Below are 22998 nucleotides of genomic sequence, written 5' to 3'. Positions count from 1 at the left end.
AGGAAGCATTGGTCGGGTCTTCAGCCACCGACTGGAATCCATAGGATCGTCGTTCCAAACAACCCGAAAGGGAAAGTCGCCGTCACGCTTTCTCACCAGAAAGAAGCGGTGACGATACTCCGATAGTTTATCCTTCAGACCACCCATCACTCTGAATTTCTGATTAGAAAAAGTAACATGCTGCGATCGTTGTCCTTTGCTCGGCTTGAAGAATTCACGAAACACTAGGCCTGTGGCTCGATATCCGGTGGAACGGCACAAGGAGTAGAAGGCGACCATCATCCTCCAGCCATTCGGATGTATTTGGTAGGGCATAAGTCATATTCCTTCAGTACCTCCACGAAGAAAGGCAGGAGAGGAAGCCGCATCCCCGACTCCAACTGCTCTTCGTAGACAATGAGCTCATTGGCACTACCCGCATGATGAGCTCTAGTATCCTCGTTTAATGCCGCTAACTCATAGGGCTCCCCGAGACAGTACATGATGCGTCCCCACCTAGGTTAGAGATGGGAACTCACTAAGGGATAAGTGTACCCCGTCGTTATCAAGTAATAAATTTCTGGGTTTAAGTCCAGGTTATCGTCCATAGGATTTATTTCTGCAAGTACCGAATTACTAAGTCTCGGATGTTATCTAGGCTTAGGGGGTTTTGAGTTGGTTTTGTTTAATTAATCTACTCCTAGGTTGAATTACACTAATCCTAACTAAATTATCTAATTCTGACTAGGTTATCTAATTCTAGCTAAGTTATTCTAACCCTAACCAAATTACTCTACCCCTAACTACTCCTAAGTGATCTTTTGTCAATGCAATTATCTAAAGGATCATGGAGGGATACGATGATAATGGAAATAGATTGTTTAAACAATTGAATTAAAACCTAAGTCACTTGTGTTCGAGGCGATTAACCCGACCTATCCTCCTAAAGTTCCTAGTTCGTGATTCCCTTGTAAGGCCGAAACTAGCTCTAAGGCTCAGTAATTTGGGCTTAATCTTCTATAGGGTCGTCAATCCTATAGGCACTGACTAGGTCAGATTCAGCTCGCAATATGTGCCAACTTGATTTTGGGATTATCGAATGAGTTAAACCAATCAAACAAAGCGTAAGACAAAGATTCAAAGCATTAAAACAATTGAAGAAACAAAACTATTATATTAATCAAAGATGGAGAACATTGTCACGGAGTTACAATAAGCCTAAGATTCATAGCATGTATCATAGGATAAACAAGTTATAAAAGAAGAAAAATCCCTTTCAGGGAACCTGTCAACCAATGCAGACGTCTTCCTAGGACTTAAGGATGGAGCTCGAGAAATCCTCGGTGAATGGAGCTTCGGCGGCGTCTTCAATGGAGGTTTGAAGGTTTATGGAGGAGGTGGAGAGGATTTCTCGAGGTGGAAGATAAGAAAATTACAAAAACAAAAGATATTTAATTTACAATTGGAAATTCCTATTTATAGACGCATCTCGGGTCTCGTTTTGACCTAATTTCGTGTCCTTGTTGGTGTAGGAAGACGTGGGGCCGAACGTGGCTTCGTGGGGGCGGAATTGGTCTTTTTGACCAATTCCCGCAGGTCTGCTCGCCGAGCAGGAAAGGCTGCTCGCCGAGCAGAATTGCGACGAGCAGGCTCCTGCTCGCCGAGCAGGCCGCCAAAGGCCTGCTCGGCGAGCAGAAATGGCCTGGGGGGCCCTGCTCGCCGAGCGTTTTCGCCCGAAGCACGCTCGATCCGTACCGGATGACTTCCAAACCCTTTTTCGTCCGAACTTACACCTGCACACGCATAAAAACTCCAGAAAACATTAGTCCAAAAGCCAAATTGATCCGTCAATCGCTTATTTTGAGCAAACGCTTCATTTGGTGCGACTTTTGACGGATCAATTAGCTTCAAAAGATAACGGATTTCTAATATGCGTGTTATTTCGGCCGTATTTGCCTAAATTGATCACAAAATGAGCCTAAACGACGAAAAGTAAATAGAATGTTTCCAATTTCTAACTAACTCACACAAAAGCATTTAAATGCGAGAATTGCTCGCTTATTAGCCAAATAAACCTAAAAACCGTCCTAAAACCGTACCCAAAGATAGGGGTTTTTGACCCCTATCAAACCTCCTCGCACTTAAAACTTTACTTGTCCCCAAGTAAACTAAAAAAACTAAACCCGCCATCACAAGCAAGCTAGAAAACTTCCTAGTTTGACTAGGTGCTTGACACAATTTCGAGCATCTGTAATTACATGCATTCGGAAATACAAAGTAGAGACACGATATCCAAAAGCCGCATTTCAATTACAATAGGTCATAGTTTTAAGTAAAAGGACACATGTTCAATTAAACGAGCTTGAGGGGATCGCTAAGTAAAACACCTCACCATAGGTAGTTCACTCATTCACACAATTTTTGGTGGCTAAGGTGTTTACTCTCGGCTTATATTCTTGCTTAGGATTATGTTGATTTTGAACGTTCATCCGAGTTCCTCTACTATGCTATATGACTCCGATGATATCAAAAACAGCCTCTAATTGGGGTTGTAATGTGGTTAGAGGGTTAAAGGTACAACAAGGGTTTAAAAGTTCTAGCGCTACAAAAACAAAGTTTAAATGGCTTTAGCAAATATGAAGTGACTGAGCTTTTATTCATCCCTTATTGTTATTTTTTTTTCTTTAGGGTGTTTTCTTGAGACGTTTTTGCTTTTTAGGAACTGGGGAATGAAGTTTTGTTCCCCCCCTTTTTTTTCGTCTCCTTTCTTTTCTTTTCCCTTTTTTTTTCTCTGTTTTTCTTTCCCCCTTTTTTTTCTTTTTGGGATAGTGATGCTCATTCACTTCTTAGCCTTTTGGCTTGCTACTGTAATGCCATAAACAACGGTAAAGCGCTAGAAGAAAACAAAGGCTCAGTTCGAGCTTTGCAAAAACAAAGGTCAAGTAGCGAACCGAATTGTGGTTCGCAAAAACGGGTTAGAACGAAAGAAAAATCTACAAACTACAAAAATGTTGGCTCAAAGGGGCTTCCTAGAGTGGATGAAAAAGAAAAACAAGGTAAAGAAAAGGGTTAATTCTAATGAGGCTGATTCATCGTTTATCATCTCAAATCATTGCATGTAGGTTCAACACAGTATTAGGTGCAAAATCTGTAATCTTCCACAAGTCAAAGCATTCACACAAAAAATGTCAAGAAAAAGAGCTTTTTGATGTTCGCTCTTAGGCTCAAGTTCAGCTCACAATTCTTTGGGTTTCAATTTTGTGTTTACTAGTTTTCCCCAAACTCAAGTTTAATATCACATGCCTTCAATTCTTAAGTTATCTACCTAAGTAATGATTTTAGCATTTCTTCAAAAGTAGGGTCTAAATGCAAACTGTAGCTCATGCTTTTACAGATACAAGAGTTGTGTCCTACGCCTAAACTAGTTGTCATGCAATTTTAGATTCGGTTTTCATCCCTCAGAGACAAATAACGAAGTTTAGATTCGAAGGAGGTTCACGGTTTTAGGTCCTAAACATGCAAAAACATAATAAAACAAAAATAAAACACCAAAACGCAAACCTAAACTAGACACGACGCAACAAAAATTTAAAAATTTGTACAATTTTTGTAAGTTTGTCTACCCCTCCTCCTCACACTTAAAATATGCAATAAGTTCCAACATTGCATTATAGATCATGAAATACGCGTGCAAAAAGTTAGGGTGAAGAAGACAACTTACTGATCATCTTTAAGCCGGAGGATTTGGACACCCGAAGTGTCTTTACCGAGATAAAGTTTAAGTCGGTGTCCATTAACTTTTTGGGTGGTTCCATCTTTCAACATGATCTCAACCATACCGGAGGGATGTGCGTCAAGAACTGAAAATGGTCCATACCATCTACTCTTGAGCTTGCCTGGGAAGAATCTCAATCGGGAGTTATAGAGTAGCACTTGGTCGCCTTTTTGGAAGGTTTTCCTCTGTACCTTTTTGTCGTGCACCCGCTTGGTTCGTTCCTTGTACAATTTGGCATTATCATAAGAGTTATATCGGAGCTCACTCAGTTCGTGCAGTTGTGTTAACCGTAGATCACCTGAAAGTTTAGGGTAAAAGTTTAGAAATTTTAGCGCCCAATAAGCTTTGTGCTCTAATTCAACAGGCAAGTGACAAGATTTCCCAAAAACCAAACGGTAGGGAGACATTCCTGTGGGAGTCTTGAATGCTGTCCGGTATGCCCAGAGAGCATCGTCCAATTTAAGACTCCAATCTTTTCTAGCATTCCCTACCGTTTTCTCAAGAATACGTTTTAGTTCTCTGTTTGACACTTCTACCTGACCACTTGTCTGAGGGTGGTAAGGTGTTGCGACCCTATGGGCTACGCCATACTTTTGGAGCAATGTGTCAAACTGCTTATTGCAGAAATGGGATCCCCCGTCGCTAATGATAGTTCGGGGTGTACCAAATCTGGTAAAGATATTCTTTTTCAGGAATTTTATCACTACTCGAGCATCGTTTGTGGGTAGGGCTTCGACCTCTACCCATTTAGAGACATAATCAACCGCAACAAGAATGTATTGGTTAGTGTGTGACATAGGGAAAGGTCCCATAAAGTCTATGCCCCAAACGTCAAATAGCTCACAGACGAGTATGCCTTGTTGAAGCATCTCATTTCTCCTAGAAATATTCCCTACTCTCTGACATGCATCACAATATTTAATATAGTTATTGACATCACTATGCATTTGTGGCCACCAAAGTCCACTTTGGAGAATTTTAGCCACTGTCTTATCTGGCCCGAAGTGGCCGCCTGGTTCCCTAGAGTGGCACATGTTAATCACTGACTATACCTCTTCCTCAGGTATACATCTCCTAATCATGCCATCAGTGCAGAATCGAAATAAATAGGGCTCTTCCCAAAAATATTGTTTGCTTTCAAACAAAAACTTACGTCTTTTGTTTGCATCTAAATCAAGAGGAAGAATGTTACCGACTTTGTAGTTCGCGATGTCTGCAAACCAGGGGAGAGTTTTTACCGAATATAGTGTTTCATCCGGGAATATTTCCTTTATTGCCCCATGCTCTAAGGATTGCTGATCTGACTCTAACCTGGATAGATGGTCCGCTATCACGTTTTCTACCCCTTTCTTGTCTCTGATCTCGATGTCAAATTCTTGGAGTAGTAAGATCCAACGGATCAGTCTAGGTTTTGCATCCTGTTTGCTCATCAGATATCTCAGGGCTACATGGTCAGTAAAAACAATTACCTTAGATAACACCAAATAAGATTTGAATTTGTCAAAGGCAAATACTACGGCTAGCAATTCCTTTTCAGTTATTGAATAATTCTATTGTGCATCATTTAAGGTTTTGCTAGCATAGAAAATTGGGCGAAAAAGTTTATCCACCCTCTGCCCAAGACAGGCTCCTACAGCCAGATCATTAGCATCGCACATTAACTCAAAGGGAAGGGACCAATCCGGGCTTACCATAATGGGTGCTTCAATTAATTTCTTTTTCAGCAATTTAAATGCAAGCATACATTCTTCATTGAAATTAAAATCAGCATCTTTTAGCAATAATTGAGTGAGGGGTTTAGTGATTTTTGAAAAGTCTTTTATAAATCGTCTATAAAACCCCGCGTGTCCTAAAAAGCTCTTAACTAATTTCACATTAGTAGGAGGTGGCAGTTTTTCAATCACCTCAATTTTTGCCGGATCGACCTCGATCCCCTTCCCCGACACCTTGTGTCCTAATACTATGCAGTTTTGGACCATGAACTGGCACTTTTCCCAATTAAGTGCCAAGTTCTTGTCTTCACAACGTTCTAAGACTCGGTCCAAGTTTTCAAGACATTGGTCGAAAGTAGGTCCTACAACATTAAAATCATCCATGAAAATTTCTAGGAACTCCTCGGCCATGTCAGAAAACATAGCCATCATACAACGTTGGAACGTGGCAGGGGCATTACATAATCCGAAAGGCATCCGTCTATATGCAAAAGTCCCATAGGGGCAAGTGAATGTTGTTTTCTCTTGATCCAAAGGGTCCACAGGGATTTGCATATAGCCAGATAGCCCATCTAAAGTGCAGAAAAATTCCTGCCCTGCCAATCGTTCCAACATTTGATCAATAAATGGTAAGGGAAAGTGGTCTTTACGGGTGGCCTCATTTAATTTCCTATAATCTATGCATACACGCCAACCCGTAACCTTTCTAGTTGGGATTAATTCTCCTTTTTCATTTTCCATTACCGTTGTTCCCCCTTTTTTGGGCACACATTGAACCGGGCTTACCCATTGACTATCAGAAATTGGAAAGATGATACCTGCGTCGAGGAGTTTTATAACCTCGACTTTTACCACCTCTTTCATGTTAGGGTTGAGCCATCATTGAGGTTGGGCAGATGGCTTGATCTCCTCCTCAAGAAAAATTCTATGTGTGCAGATTTTGGGGTCGATACCTTTGATGTCGTGGATTGACCATCCAAAGGCTCCTTTATGTTCCATCAGCACCTCCACCAATTTTTCTTCCTGGTCAACTGTCAACAAAGAAGAAATAATAACGAGTAAATCTGTGGGAGGTTGAAGAAAAACATATTTCAGGTTGTTGGGCAAGGGTTTAAGCTCCAATTTTGGAGGTTCCTCCAACGAGGTCTTAGGTTTAGGTTTGATCTCACGATCAAGGTCCTCTTTTCTACCCTTAACCCAATAACATTTTTCAGGTGGGAGATCTTCAAATGGCTCACTTGAGTTTTCACATGTCTCACCACCTAGACCGAGTTCTAAAGAGGCATTTCTTATATTGAGATCAACTTCCTCAACACATTCATCTATAAGTGCATCCACAAAGTTACAACTTTTGGAGCGTTCTTGAGGAAATTTCATAGATTCATAAACGTTAAATGTTACCTCTTCGTCCTGCACCCTTAGGACCAATTTACCTCCATGGACGTCTATTAGTGTCCTACCGGTTGCAAGAAACGGTCTCCCGAGGAGAATGGGGACGGAGTCATCTTCTTCCATGTCGAGGACCACAAAATCGACCGGGAAGATCAGTTTGTCCACCTTTACAAGCACATCTTCAACTATGCCTCTAGGCCGTACAATTGACCGATCCGCTAGTTGCAGTGTCATATTTGTTGGTTTAGGTTCTCCGAGCCCCAATTTCCTGAAAATTGATAGAGGCATAAGATTAATACTTGCTCCTAAATCACATAATGCCCTATCTATGTGCATGTTGCCTATCCTACACGGGATGGTAAAGCTCCCTTGATCTTTAAGCTTGGGTGGTAATTTATGGGTGATTATGGCCGAGCATTGTTCTGTTAAAGCCACTATCTCATTTTCCCCAAACTTTTTCTTTTTCGACAACATGTCTTTAAGAAATTTTGCATAGTTCGGCATCTCCTCTAGTGCTTCCATTAATGGAATGTTTATTTCTAATCTACTAAGGATTTCCGAGAACCGGGCAAATTTCTTATCTAGGTTGGCCTTTTTCTGCTTCTGAGGGAATGGCAGTTTTGGTGTATAAGGCCTAACCACTTTTTCTACAGCTTTTTTAGAGGCTGAAGTTTCAGATGCGGGACCGGGGTTGCTTACCACTTCCGGTTCCCTACTTACCTGAGGTGACAGAGGTATTTGCGATGGAGATGCCACGAGTGTGTCCACTTCCTTGCCGCTCCTTAGGGCGATGGTTTGAGCCGCCTCTTCTTGCAAGAGGAACGCCTCGTGGCATTCCCTTTCTTCTTGTCTGATTGTGGCGAGTTGGTCACTCAGGGTCCTGCATGCCTCCTCGTTGGCTGCCAGTCGGACGGATATCTCTTTTAGGAGAGTCATTATTCCTTCTGAGTACCCTGTTTGCCTGCCATAAAAATCAGAGTTAGAATGAGTACATGGAAGGGTATCCATAGGTGCCATGTAGGGCGCCGGTGGATATCGTGTATGCTCCTGATCGTAGTAGTTGTAAGTTGAGGGTTCAGAATTATACCTTTGATGATTACCCAAATAACTTACATTCTCACCTCTAGGTACGTAATAGTTGATGTGGCATACCCTACCGGGGTGATTCTGGCCGCATCTCTCGCAGAATGGTATCCTTGGTTGGTTATTTTGGTTGTATGAAGCCACCAGGAAGTCCATTTTTGTGTTGAGATCGTTCATGGACGGGTTTGATGCTCTGTTGTCCATAATTGCTGGAAGAACGATCCAATTTAAGTAATAGTATATCAACAAGTATATATATCTATACAAATATGAATGATATTAACAAGGAAAGTATTCACAAAGAATGCCTAAACTAACAAGTCGACCTTTGGTTCGATATTGCAGAAGAAATAAATCCCCGGCAACGGTGCCAAAAACTTGATGCGTCCCCACCTAGGTTAGAGATGGGAACTCACTAAGGGATAAGTGTACCCCGTCGTTATCAAGTAATAAATTTCTGGGTTTAAGTCCAGGTTATCGTCCACAGGATTTATTTCTGCAAGTACCGAATTACTAAGTCTCGGATGTTATCTAGGCTTAGGGGGTTTTGAGTTGGTTTTGTTTAATTAATCTACTCCTAGGTTGAATTACACTAATCCTAACTAAATTATCTAATTCTGACTAGGTTATCTAATTCTAGCTAAGTTATTCTAACCCTAACCAAATTACTCTACCCCTAACTACTCCTAAGTGATCTTTTGTCAATGCAATTATCTAAAGGATCATGGAGGGATATGATGATAATGGAAATAGATTGTTTAAACAATTGAATTAAAACCTAAGTCACTTGTGTTCGAGGCGATTAACCCGACCTATCCTCCTAAAGTTCCTAGTTCGTGATTCCCTTGTAAGGCCGAAACTAGCTTTAAGGCTCAGTAATTTGGGCTTAATCTTCTATAGGGTCGTCAATCCTATAGGCACTGACTAGGTCAGATTCAGCTCGCAATATGTGCCAACTTGATTTTGGGGTTATCGAATGAGTTAAACCAATCAAACAAAGCGTAAGACAAAGATTCAAAGCATTAAAACAATTGAAGAAACAAAACTATTATATTAATCAAAGATGGAGAACATTGTCACGGAGTTACAATAAGCCTAAGATTCATAGCATGTATCATAGGATAAACAAGTTATAAAAGAAGAAAAATCCCTTTCAGGGAACCTGTCAACCAATGCAGACGTCTTCTTAGGACTTAAGGATGGAGCTCGAGCAATCCTCGGTGAATGGATCTTCAGCGGCGTCTTCAATGGAGGTTTGAAGGTTTATGGAGGAGGTGGAGAGGATTTCTCGAGGTGGAAGATAAGAAAATTACAAAAACAAAAGATATTTAATTTACAATTGGAAATTCCTATTTATAGACGCGTCTCGGGTCTCGTTTTGACCTAATTTCGTGTCCTTGTTGGTGTAGGAAGACGTGGGGCCGAACGTGGCTTCGTGGGGGCGGAATTGGTCTTTTTGACCAATTCCCGCAGGTCTGCTCGCCGAGCAGGAAAGGCTGCTCGCCGAGCAGAATTGCGACAAGCAGCCCCTGCGCCCTGCTCGGCGAGCAGGCTCCTGCTCGCCGAGAAGGCCTCTGGCGGAGGCCTGCTCGGCGAGCAGAAATGGCCCGGGCGGGCCTGCTCGCCGAGCGTTTTCGTCCGAAGCGCGCTCGATCCGTGCCGGATGACTTCCAAACCCTTTTTCGTCCGAACTTACACCTGCACACGCATAAAAACTCCAGAAAACATTAGTCCAAAAGCCAAATTGATCCGTCAATCGCTTATTTTGAGCAAACGCTTCGTTTGGTGCGACTTTTGACGGACCAATTAGCTTCAAAAGATAACGGATTTCTAATATGCGTGTTATTTCGGCCGTATTTGCCTAAATTGATCACAAAACGAGCCTAAACGACAAAAAGTAAATAGAATGTTTCCAATTTCTAACTAACTCACACAAAAGCATTTAAATGCGAGAATTGCTCGCTTATTAGCCAAATAAACCTAAAAATCGTCCTAAAACCGTACCCAAAGATAGGGGTTTTTGACCCCTATCAGTACACTGCAGAGATCGCCGGAAGATCCGCCGCAACTATTATACTGTGCGCATCTTCAACAACGAGGGACTCTGGCCTCCTAGGGCGCTCAGCTTTGTCGAAACGCTTGCCTTCTCTTCCAGCAGGACCAGGTGCTCGCGACCACACCTTTTTATGCATTTCCTCGTAAATTGCGGCAAGAGGATGATCTACAGTAATTAACCCCTCCGGAACCGTCACTACCACCTCTAGTACACCGGCGGCTACTCCCCCGGCCGAACTGTCAACGGTGGGTAGCGGGCGGGCAACGGGTATTTTCCTTTTCTTCAGAACTTCACCCGCCGCGCTATTTTCACCCACCTTTTCAGCTCGCCTCTTTCTCACAACTGACCTGATTCGTGCAGACTCTCAGAGCGTGAAGTCACCTGGGGCGACCGGCGGCAGTCTGCTTAGGGCTCCCCGTGAAGACCCCTCTGACATAATACCCCTACCCCGAAGTCGAAATAAACCGAGAAAAACACGGAAATCAGAGAAAGAGTAATGCGACTAACCTCACGAAGGACACAGCGAGTTCTGCAGCAAGGAAAGAGCTCCCGACGATGAAAAACGGGCGACAAGTGGGCAAACGGTTCCCTGCCAACGCGAACAAATAGGTCGGAAGGATACGGTTGCAGAGAGCAGGAACAAGACGACATAAAATTTTTTTCAGAAGATTTGGAAAAGAAGAGACTTCCTTTCCCCCCCTCAAAATATTTATAGTGGGAGGCGAAATCATTACGCCGGCACAGTTGTCAATTCGCATTTAATACCGGCGACGCACGTGCAATTTAAAGCACATAAATGGTGGCACTAAAAAAGAGAGACGCATGAAGAGAAAGAGCCGTTTTGGCGTGTCAAAAGAATGGAGCTTGTCGCATACCAAGCGAACACCGCCTCTTATACCCTCGCATCAAATACTCGACCAGGCTTCTCGGTGGGGGGAGACTACTTGATTCGGGATATGAAGAAGGCCCAGTCAGGACCATTCGGGCAGATAGGCCCAATCGGGCAGACGGGCCTTAGGCCCAAGCAACCCCTATAAAAACACACCTCACATTCAAGAAGAGGAGGTAATCACTTTGAAACCACTTTGAGCACCTTATTTTAAACTGTTTCTAGAACCTCTGACTGTCTTGCTCATTGGAGTATCCGCAGGGACCATTCCCGGCGCAGGGACGATGCATCGGGAAGATAAAGCCTCATTCCGGAGACCCAGATCACGGAGTTCACTTACCTAGTTAGATGTTATAGGGATAACTCTTGAATTCACAGGAATCCAATAAATATGTCCACCATAAAAACTACATTGGATGAAGTAAACAATTGAAAATATAAAGCAGAAACACTCAAGAAAGAAAAACAAATTTTCATTCAAACAACTTTTAAATTAGGCTAAATGAATGTGACTCATGAAATTAAGCATTCCTTGTATGGAGTGATAAATCCTCAATCACAAATTCACAGGAATCCAGTAATTATGCCCACCACATCCCTCATATGAAAAGGCAAAGTAATCATATCTGCCTCGTTGTAGCTTATCATGGATGCACTAAATTATAAACCAGTATCAATATTAAACTCTAAATTCCATGTTAAGGGAGAAATCCCTAAACCCATTCAAAATTAAAGCAAAATTAAGAAGTTAACTCACCTAAAATGAATCAAAATTCACAAAATCCAGTCCCTTGGTGACAGAGAGAGGCCTGAATAGACTGCTGAGTACATGGAAAAAATGTTATAAATCGATGACTTTCATTGTTAGAACTTCAAAAATGCAATTAAGTCACCCTAACTTCCAAAAATGTTAGAGATACGAAAACCCATTACAAATTAAAGCAAACAAATTAAAAAACAAGGACATAACATACCTAAATGAAGAGATATATGCGGTCCAAAATGTTAGATCAGAGAGGTCCAAATGTCTGAATTCGAACTCAGACAGAAAGAAAGAGGTGAGGGGTGGCTGGTGTTTAGTTGAGAGAGAAGAGGCAATGAGCTTGAGAGAGAAAGAGAATTAGGGCTCTCATATTGTTCACAGAGAGAGAACGCGCGTTGAGACAAAAATAGGATAAGGAAATAAATATAAGGGGGGAAAACTTTTCATTTTCCCGCTAATCCAAATTAATTTCATTTCATTTATTTTTTTATTTTTTATATTACCAGTGGATTTCGGTCGGTGACTTAGATATTCGGATGGTGAATTCTGCAGCGAATAAATTACCAACGATTCAGCCGGAAAAATTAGAAATTTGGGGCGGTTTTGTAATTACGCTGCAATTCTGCCGGTGATCAGTGGCAGTTATAATTCCACCGGTAATGCGCAGGTGATTTGCAGCGGAACAAATTCGGCCGGAAAATTCGGCCGGTAATTCTCGATTTTCTTGTAGTGATGATTTGAGAAAGTCAAAACACAATTGTAACTTCATATATGCGGTTACAACACCTCTGTAGCCGTGTATACAAAATTGTAATTGCATTAAGTTCCGAATTTTCATTAGGTTCATTCAATAAAGTTTAAGTGGATTCTTTAATGGTTTTAACACAACTAATGGTGTTCAATCCTGATTTTGGATGTAAAAGTTATGGAACGAGAAAGTCAAAACACGGTTGTAAATGCATATACGTGGTTTAAGAGGAACCACAAAGATACGATTACCAAACCGCATTTAAATGCTTTCTTATACCGCATATACGTATTTACATTTGATTTGAATTAGTTCGTGAAATGTCGATTTTGCTTGAATTTTTCGAGATAAAATCGAATTCTTCACCTGAGTTGCATCCTGAGCAACTTATCCATCCTATTTAGGAAATTTTGGATGATTTTTAATGGAATTTATAAATTAACATATAAAGTGGCATTGTTTTCAAAATCAAAAGCGCATGTTTTGCACAAACTTAAAAATGTTTGATGGAACAAAAATATAGAAATGTTAAGTAGAAAGTCAGTTGGTTCGTCGAGCATCAATGGGGTAAAGTTGTAAAAAATTATAGAAATTAGTCAAGTGGAGATGGCCCTCGATGATTAGTTGGGTATTAATCGGGGATTAATGGGTATTTTTTATATTGTTTTTTTGTTGATAAACAAATTATAATACAAATGTAATTAAAATATGTATTATACTGTCTAAAAATAATACACGAGTTCAATGATTTTAAATTAATTAGAGACTAATGCTCATAATATGTTTAGACGAGTTCAAATAAATTTCTGAATGTATTATAAAAAATAAAAGCAACACATCAAATGCGAACAAGACAAAGTCTACATTGACATCTCTGCATATCGAAAAGCAAGTCATTGAGTAATCCCCAAGTCTTGATATCTGCATATCCAAAAGCAGATCATTAATTACAAAACATCATTGAAAAATAGTAACTTTAAACGCATTTGCTTTTTCCCCTTCCATGACCTTTCACTTACCCACCTCAAACTAGTATAAATATAACGCCTTTCAAGCTTCAAGTTTTACCATATTCTGGAAAATGTTCAGACCAAGAAAACTTACACTAAAATGGCTTCATTTGGACATCTACAAAGAAGAATCTTGTTGGATTTTCGCAAACTCTTCCAGGAGGCACCGATGTGGCTCATCACCATCCATGGTATCATTGTCATTCTTGTTTTCTTCTTTCTTCCTATAATGATTTTTATTCTCTTTGATGCTAGCAGGTCCTTTAGATGCAAACCTCATACTTTAGGGATTGAGGATAAGAGGACCTAATACACCCCCTATAAAGGGGGTGTATATGAAATTTGCATCCGCTACCCTCTAGAGTTCCCAGCTAGACCTCCAATAGTAATAACTTGGATCTCGTTAAGATAGTATATACTACATGATATTGCATATACACTGATCATATTATCTTTCCATTCCCATTTTCATTTCAGGACTAGGATTTATCATCCAAATGTTAGTCCTCAGGGGATGATTTCTCTTCCTCAACTCATTTCTCAGCCTTCCTATTCCACTGCCACTGTTACATTTGCCACAATTTATCTATTTCTTTGCAACATAATTATCCATGTTTGGGGTCTAATTTATTTATGCAATTTTTTAGTTATTGTGGCATATTTATGCACTGCTGATAGAGCCCTTATTGAGTAGCCTTTTCCTGGACAAGAACAAGTTGCTGAGCAATACCTCAACAACAGGGCAAAATATGATTCAACTGTCAAGAGATGGATTGAAGAGCATACATGAGGGTATGATGTGCAAGAGGGAAAGCACTAAGCGGTTCTAGAACTTGGAGAACCATGGAAGGCAACTCGAAGAATGAAAAGTTCAAATTGAAAACCAAAGGAATATGCTAATTGGTTCATTGTCCATCTTGTTTGTCTAACTTATGCATATATGTCGTATTTTGTAATGAACAACTGATTCCTATTTTGAAATACAAAGTAGACATTTAACGAACAAATTATTCCTATAAGAGCATGATAATCACTTCATATGTATATTCAAGTCACACCAGAAGACATCTAATCAGTTCATGACAGGACCGATTCTAGGGGCAGGCTGCATAGGCGGCCACCTAGGGCCTCCGATTTACGGGGGCCTCTGAAGCGTCTCGCGGCGTTCGCTACCGCAAGGCTCACTAAGGGATAAGTGTACCCCGTCGTTATCTAGTAATAAAATCTGGAAAGTCCAGGTATCGAATCCACAAGACTTATTTACCACAAGTATCGAGCTACTTGGTCTTAGGTGTTATCTAGGCTTTGTGGGTTTTGAGTTTGTTTGTTTAAGTTAATCTACTCCTAGGTTGAATTACGCTACTCCTAGCTAAGTTATACTGATTCTAACTAAGTTATTCTACGCCTAATTAAGTTAAACTACTCCTAATTAAGTTATACTACTCCTAGGTGATGTTTCACAAATGCAATTACCTGAAGGAACATGGTATGAACGATAATAATGAAGTTAGGTTATTAGGTCTATTGATTAAAAACTTAATCTAAGTCACTTGTATTCAAGGCGATTAACCCTACTTACCCTCCTGAAGTTCCTAGTGCGTGATTCCCTTGTAAGGCCGAAACTAGGTCTAAGGCTCAACAATTTGGGCTTAATCAACTAAGAGGTCGTCAATCTCCTAGGCTCTGACTAGGTCAGATTCAGCTCACAATATGTGCCTACTAGATTTTGGGGCTTTTCAATGAGTTAAACCAATTAAATAAAGCGTAAGACAGAGATTAAACAAATAAGCATAGAACAAAATAAGAGCTAAAATATTATTAGCCTAGGATTCATAGACTGTATCAAAGAGTACAAACAAGGAAAGGTAAAAGGAGATACGAAAATCCCTTGCAGGGCACCTGTGTACTCTGCAGCCGGCTTTCTAGATCTTAAGGACGGACCTTGAATATTCCTCGGAGAACAGCTTTGAAGGAGCTTCAATGGAGGTTGAAGAAGATGGAGGAGATGGAGAGGAATTTCAAGGGGAAAGCTAAAGTAAATTACAATAATGAAAGATATCTAATTTACAATGAAAAAGTTCTATTTATAGTTGTAGCTCGGGCCCTCTTTTTGACCTATTTCGTATCCTTATGTAGGTGGGAAGTCGTGGGACCAGTCGTGGAGTCGTGGGGTCAAAACTGCTTATTTTGACCAATTCCCGCAGGTCAGCTCGCCGAGCAGGGCGCGCTGCTCGGTGAGCTGGCCCTTGCAGGCCAGCTCGCCCGAGCTGGCCTATAATGGCCAGCTCGTCGCAAGCTGGCATAGCCAGCTTGCCTGAGCAGGCCCAAAGGCCGGCTCGTCGTGAGCTGGCATAGCCAGCTCGGCGAGCTAGCCTAAAAAGGCCAGTTCGACGAGCCGTTTTGCCCTACACGCTTCCGCACGGTTGCTCGATGTTCCACGATGTAATTTTCGCCCAAATTTATCCCTACGCATGCACGAAAACTCCAAATAACATTAGTCTCGGGGCTAAATTGACCCGCCAATCGCTCATTTTAAGCAAATGCTCCGTTTGGTGCGCCTTTTGGCGGATCAATTAGCTATAAAAGATAACGGAATTATAACATACATGCCATTTTGGCCTTATTTGCCTAAAATGATTAGAAAACGAGCCTAAACAACAAAAAGTTAATAAAACATTTCCAATTCCTAACTAACTCACACAAAGGCATATAAATGCGAGAATTGCTCGTTTATTCATGAAATAACACTAAAAACCGTCCTAAAACCGTACCCAAAGATAGGGGTTTTTAACCCCTATCAGCCTCCAATCAGAATTTGTTTCAAATTTGATAATTATTAAGATTGCTATAGTTAAAAAGTATGTAAACTTAGATTTATAATAAAATTTAGTGATAGGCTAAATGGTAAAGGCGTAGTGGAGGGTGAGAGTTCGATTTTTGGATTTGCATATTTTGGTTCTCATTTTCTTCATTATTCTTGATTTTCTTAATAATAAGAACTTTTTTTAAAAGAGAAGACCATGCATGAAATAGAATCAGGATACAAGACTTGAACAATGAAATCTGGAGGACTAGTATGCCACTCCATCAGTCCTGACATAGAATATGATGCCTTTGCAAATTCATGGGCAACTCTATTCACAGAACGACTAGCAAACAAACCCTACACTATCTATTCTCTATTGTTCAAAAACTAAAATAGGAACAACTATTGTCCGTTTATCCTCCTCTCACACCACCGTTTGTTCCTCCTCCTTATCCGGATCTCCACACACGTCCGTCTCTCCTGCTGACACCGTCATTCCGATCTCGCACCATCTCTCATCCTCTCACTATCATCATTGATTAAGGTAACTCTTCGAACTGTTACTGCTGGTTTTCATTTGTGCTGCATTTCGTTAATCTCGTTGTTTGGTTCTCTTCGCTTAGTTTTCATTAGTTACTGCTAGTTTGGAACTATTACTACTAGTTTTCATTTGTTACTTTTGGCAGTAACAAGCATTTAAACATTCAAAGAAATTTGTTACTACTAGTTTTCATTTATCACTAATTTGAATTATGGACTTTTATATGAATTCATTTTGTTTGGATATTTAAAATTATGTGTATTTTAATATTGTTTAAAAATTTAGGTTTGGATAAAAATTATGGTTAATCATTGATTTTTGGTTAATCAATGAGAATTGGTTAAAAACCGTTAACTAAAAAAGCTAATCGAAATTAATGGTTAACCAATAAGTATGGACCGATTTCGGTTTGGATGGTTAAAAACCATTGATAACGGTTCGGTTAATTTGTTTTCCCTATAGACCGGTTAACCGAACCGTGTTCACCTCTACCCACTTATACATGCATTTTGTGGAAGAAATAAAATCAGTTTCTCCTTATCTTTCAGGTTAAGTTCCCTATACTATTTTTTCCTTCATTTTCATATTTTGTTTCTTTTATGTGTTTTTGTTTTTAATATTATTAAATATTGAATTATAATTCTTAGAAAATATTTGACATTCATGTTTCTAAATTTGATATGTCACTTTGGAAAGTTAGGACAAAACATCAGAAACTATCATAGAGTAAATCGTAATAAAACATAAGACGCAAATACGGAAATAACAAGATATTTAAATTCAAATTATAGGTTATAGAATAGACATGATTGCTTAGTGCATGTTTAAAATATTAAAAACTAATCTTAAATTTATTTTAAAGAAAGATAAGTTGGTTAAACAATACTATATAGAAAGAAAATTAATATTTCTTTAATGAATCTTGAAAATCAATAGTATAATTTTATAAAACAATTATCATTGATGACACTCTAACAATTTGAATTTGAAACAACTTTAACTTAAAATATTAATATCATTATATTCAATGATATGTAAATAGAAAAATATTACAATTTTCGATTTCTATATAAATAATTTATTACCCTGTGCAACACACGAATACAATACTAGTTATTTTGTAAGTGAATAATAAATTTAGTAATGTAAAAGAAAATCTTAACCTGTAAAGGTTTATAATAAAACTGAGAAAAACTTAAGGGTTAAGGTGCAAAAATACCCCTAACATTTTATGTCAGAAACAATTTTACTCATAACATTAGAAGCCAAGAGTAATTTTACTCCTAAGGTTGATAGATTGGATCAATTTGAGAAATAATTTATCAAACTGTTTTCTCAGTTATGAATATTGTCATCTACACTTCACACGTGCGTCATTTTATCAGTAACAAATATATATTGGGAGATGAAAAAAAAAATATTGTCTTTTGTATGAATTAGATAAAAAAAATAAAAAGATTCACCGAATTTATAAATATTAATTTCTAATTCTATTATTAAATTATAAAAAACGTGAAATCCTTTTATTTAGAATGAATTAATATATAATTTGTGTAGAATAAAAAACTAAAATATCTATGTTTTATAATATTATTTAAAATTTATATTGGTTATAACATTAAAGGTGAAAGTTGTGTAATTTTAGACGTTAAATTAACCCAAAACTTAGCATGCCCTCAAACAAGTCTGATAAAAGCGGTCACGGTCAAATCAAAATCTTCCAAAGTTCCACCTAGTAAAAACACAGCCTGCAACCGAAACTCTTGAACATAAATGTACCTTGAACCAGAGTCAACCAATCCAACGGCTAAAAACCAAAGATTGTTCCTTTTCCTTCATTCTTTGAGTTTTCCTATATAGTATAGTGTACCATCTTCACTAAAACATCGATATCCCTGCCACACTTGTCCCTTCTTCACTATCTAATCTTCTTAACCATTTTTACAGAAAAAAAAACTAACTTCCTCACAGAAGAGAGAGAAAGCTAGAGAGAGAAAGCTACTATCCCAACATTAGAGGCAACTTGAGCTCAAATAAAAAATGGGTTTTGTGATGTTTCTCTTCTTCACACTCTTTATTTTCATGGTAAAGGAAACAAAGGTGTATGCACACTCTTCTGAAATAAGGGCACTTATGGACATGAAAGCTGCTTTAGACCCAGATGACAAGTACCTCTCTTCATGGACCATTAATGGAGACCCTTGTGCTGGTTTATTTGAAGGTCTGGCTTGCAACGAGAAGGGTCAAGTGGCTAACATTTCGTTGCAGGGAAAAGGTCTAAATGGGAAACTTTCTCCTGCAATTTCTGGGTTAAAGAACTTGACTGGTCTCTACTTGCATTACAACTCCCTTTATGGGGGAATACCCAAGGAGTTAGCCAATTTGACTGAGCTTACTGATTTGTACTTGAATGTCAATAATTTCTCCGGCGAAATTCCTCCCGAGATCGGAAATATGGGGAATTTGCAAGGTTAGTTGCTTTTTTGCCGGAAATATGGGGAATTTGCAAGGTTAGTTTTGCAGCTGTGTTATAACCAGTTCTCAGGTAGCATACCTACACAGCTAGGATCTTTGAAGAAACTTAATGTTCTTGCCCTCCAATCCAATGAGCTCACCGGTGCAATCCCAGCAAGCTTAGGGAATTTGGGGGTGCTAATGAGACTAGACTTAAGTTCCAATAGATTCTTCGGGTCAATTCCCACGAAACTCGCTGATGCTCCTCTTCTTGAAGTTCTAGATGTCCGGAACAACTCTCTCTCTGGCAATGTACCGCTTGGTAATGAATTGTTTTGATGCAATTAGATGTTTGCTGTGCTTTATCTATATATTTTGATTGAGGTTGTTTTGATATTTTGTTTGATTTGATGTAGCTCTGAAGAGATTGAATGATGGATTCTTGTTCCGAAACAACTTCGGATTATGTGGGTCTGGTTTTATGCATTTGAAAGCTTGCAATACTTCTGATAATCCTAATGCAAACAGGCCTGAACCCTTTGCATCAGGATCATCCGGTCTACCAACACGAGAAATCCCTGAAACAGCAAATTTGCGGTTGCCTTGCAACCAAACTCACTGCCCTAATTCATCAAAATCACATCAAGCTTCGGTTATTGCTGGTACAGTTGTCGTAACTATTGCATTGTGTGTCATTGGGGTTCTGTCGTTTACTCAGTACCGTCGGCGAAAACAGAAACTTGGTACCTCATTTGAAATGTCTGATAGCCGTCTTAGTATCAATCCGGTTAAGGGGGTTTACAGAAAAAACGGTTCCCCGCTTATCAGTCTCGAATACTCTAGCGGATGGGATCCTTTAGCTGATGGTAGGAATTTATGTGGACAAGAGCAAGATGTCTTCCAGAGCTTCCGGTTCAACTTGGATGAAGTTGAGACTGCGACACAATACTTCTCGGAGGCGAACTTGTTGGGAAAGAGTAACTTTTCGGCAACGTATAAGGGAATCCTAAGAGATGGCTCAGTTGTGGCTATAAAGAGCATTAGTAAAAGCAGCTGCAGGTCAGAGGAAGCTGTGTTCTTGAAAGGGTTGAATATTTTGACATCGTTGAGGCACGAGAATTTAGTGAGATTGAGAGGATTTTGTTGTTCACGGGGCCGCGGAGAGTGCTTTCTCGTGTATGATTTCGTCTCCTGTGGTAATCTACTAAAGTATCTAGATTTGAAGGATGGTGATGTTCATGTTCTTGAATGGTCCACCAGAGTTTCTATTGTCAAGGGCATTGCCAAAGGTTTGTTTCTCTCTCGATCTATTCAGGTTTTCGATTAATTTTCGGTTATGAGTAGCCTAATCTGAGCTGTGCTCTTTGCTGCCAGGTATTGCATATTTGCATTCACACAAAGTGAAGAAACCTACTCTAGTTCACCAAAACATTACGGCGGAAAAGGTTCTAGTGGACCAGAGATTCAACCCGTTGCTTGCAGATTCCGGCTTACAAAACCTGCTAACAAACGACGTTGTATTCTCCGCACTTAAAGCCAGTGCTGGCATGGGTTATCTAGCTCCGGAATATGCAACAACTGGTCGATTCACAGATAAAAGCGATGTTTATGCGTTTGGGGTAATTGTACTTCAAGTTCTGTCAGGCAAGCGAAAAGTAACAAACTTGGTACGACTAGGGAGTGATGCTTGCAGATTCCAGGAGTACATTGATCCGAATCTGAACGGGCGGTTCTTCGAGTACGAAGCAACAAAGCTTGCAAGAATAGCATGGCTTTGTACTCATGAGTGTCCAATTGAAAGACCTACAATGGAAGGTGTAGTTCAGGAACTGAGTAACTGTAGTAGCTGTCTTTAGTTTGGGAAGAAGGTGTTATGAGGATAGGTACTAACTGAACTTCACTTTTAGGACAATGTCCTCTTGCTGAGGACTAAGCTTTTGTTTTTGTTCTCATTTTCATGCATGTTTTGCTGTAACTCAATTAATTTAACATTATTCTCTATGTAGATTCCTGTCTGTGTTCCTTTAAAATTTTCAAATATTCTGTTCATGCGTAGGAAAGGGAGTTCTTATAATGTGCTCCGGTAGTTCCATGTCAAATGAAACTCGTCATTAGACCTAACAATTTCGAGTTCGAGTCATGTCATTTTTGTGTTCGTGTTGAAAAGAGTAAACCCAAATCCAACCCAAAAACTTTCGTGTTATAATCCTGTTTTTCTGTTTGGGTTAGTGTCGATTTTGTGTCACTGTTTTCGGGTTGCTTGTAATTTTGTTATGAATATATATTAATAATAACTTTTAAGAATATAAGAAGGTATCGTACTTATTTTTAAGTACTCTGTGTCATTTTTATATTAGATAGTTAACACTAACCATCGAAAAGTCCTTTAATATCATGTTAAGGGGTCATGCAATGTGTTTATAACAACTTAGGAGGTTCGAATCATATATGTAAGTAATAATTATAATTTTATTATCTTTATTAATAAAACGACATATAAAAACACGAGAGAATATAATAATAATTTTAAATATAAGTGTTATTTTCGGATTAACATGTTAACCTTAATCCAATCCAAAAATTTGTGTGTCAATCAAAAAATGATATTTTACTTATTAAGCTAAATCCAAACACTGCGTGTGGATTTCGTATTGTGTAATCAAGTCGTGTATATTTCTGCCACCTCTACTCGTCATACACTCCTTGACATGTATATGGGACTTCACAATTTTTAAAAAAAATTATGGGGCTCCATACGAATGTCAAGAGGTACGTGGGGTAATAGAATTTCCGTATAAGTTAGGAGAGATAGAATTCAACCCCACATCATTGGAAGGGGACGTGGTGGAAATAGAGTAAAGATCTGTTTGGTTGGATTGTTAGCTAACAATGTTTGATTCAGTTGTTAGTTAATAGTAGTTGCTGTTGCGGTTAACGTTCATCCTGAGCCTGAATAGAATTCTCCATGAGATTCTTAATTACATTACTTATAATTCCCTTGTTCGTAGACAAAGCTGATTTAGAATTTTCTTTTATTTCAAAGCGTAACTTGTATCCATGCGCTTCATATTCGCTTAGAGTTCGCTCCAAGAAATGTAGTCATTCCTACCCCTCCCATCAATCCCACGAGCCTCTTATCTATTTCATTTGATCACGACGATGGGGAAGAAGTCAAAATAGAAAAACTCACATTGGGTTTAGGGATAACCGGGCTCAAATTGATGACTTCCACCACGTCAAGGTGACACTCTACCTTTTAGTTATATCCTCCATCGAGAAAGAGAACCGACTAAATATGCAAAATGTTTAATATATACATGTTTTAAATTAATACAACAACAACAAAGTCTTAGTCTCGAAATGATTCGGGGTCGGCTAACATGAACCATCATATAAAACCGTGAAAATCAAGTCGTGTCAGCGACACAGATTCGCTCCCTCCACTCCGTCCTATCCACTACCATATTTTCCTCAATTCCCAGTAAACTCATATCACTCTCGATCACCCTACTCCAAGTTTGCTTAGGTCTTCCCCTACCCCTCACCACTACATCCCTTTGCCACTCTTCGGTTCTCCTAACCGGCGCATCAAGCGCTCTACGTCTCACATGGCCAAACCACCTTAGTCGGGTTTCTCTCATTTTATTCTCAATAGATGTGACCCCTACTTTTGTCCTAATTATTTCATTACGCACCCGGTCCTTTCAACAAATAAATTATAAAAATAAAAATGGCAATACACAAATTAGTAAAAATTATCAACTAAATAAAAATTAAAAATGATGATTTA

General features: G+C 39.3%; 1 protein-coding gene across 1 annotated transcript; it reads left to right on the top strand.

Annotated features, from left to right (window-relative positions):
* Positions 1-18634: 18634 nt before the first annotated feature.
* On the top strand, positions 18635-21427 carry LOC136226424 (leucine-rich repeat receptor-like serine/threonine-protein kinase At1g17230). Its single transcript, XM_066014900.1, has 4 exons — positions 18635-19224; positions 19270-19530; positions 19625-20497; positions 20583-21427. The coding sequence occupies exons 1-4, from the start codon at positions 18795-18797 to the stop codon at positions 21062-21064; spliced, it is 2046 nt and encodes a 681-aa protein (XP_065870972.1). The 5' UTR covers positions 18635-18794; the 3' UTR covers positions 21065-21427.
* Positions 21428-22998: the final 1571 nt, after the last annotated feature.

Source organism: Euphorbia lathyris, chromosome 1 (assembly GCF_963576675.1).
Source record: "Euphorbia lathyris chromosome 1, ddEupLath1.1, whole genome shotgun sequence".
In the NCBI taxonomy this organism is placed as follows: domain Eukaryota; kingdom Viridiplantae; phylum Streptophyta; class Magnoliopsida; order Malpighiales; family Euphorbiaceae; genus Euphorbia; species Euphorbia lathyris.
The sequence above is the reverse complement of the archived record's forward strand: the minus strand, read 5'-3'. Positions and strand labels throughout refer to the sequence as shown.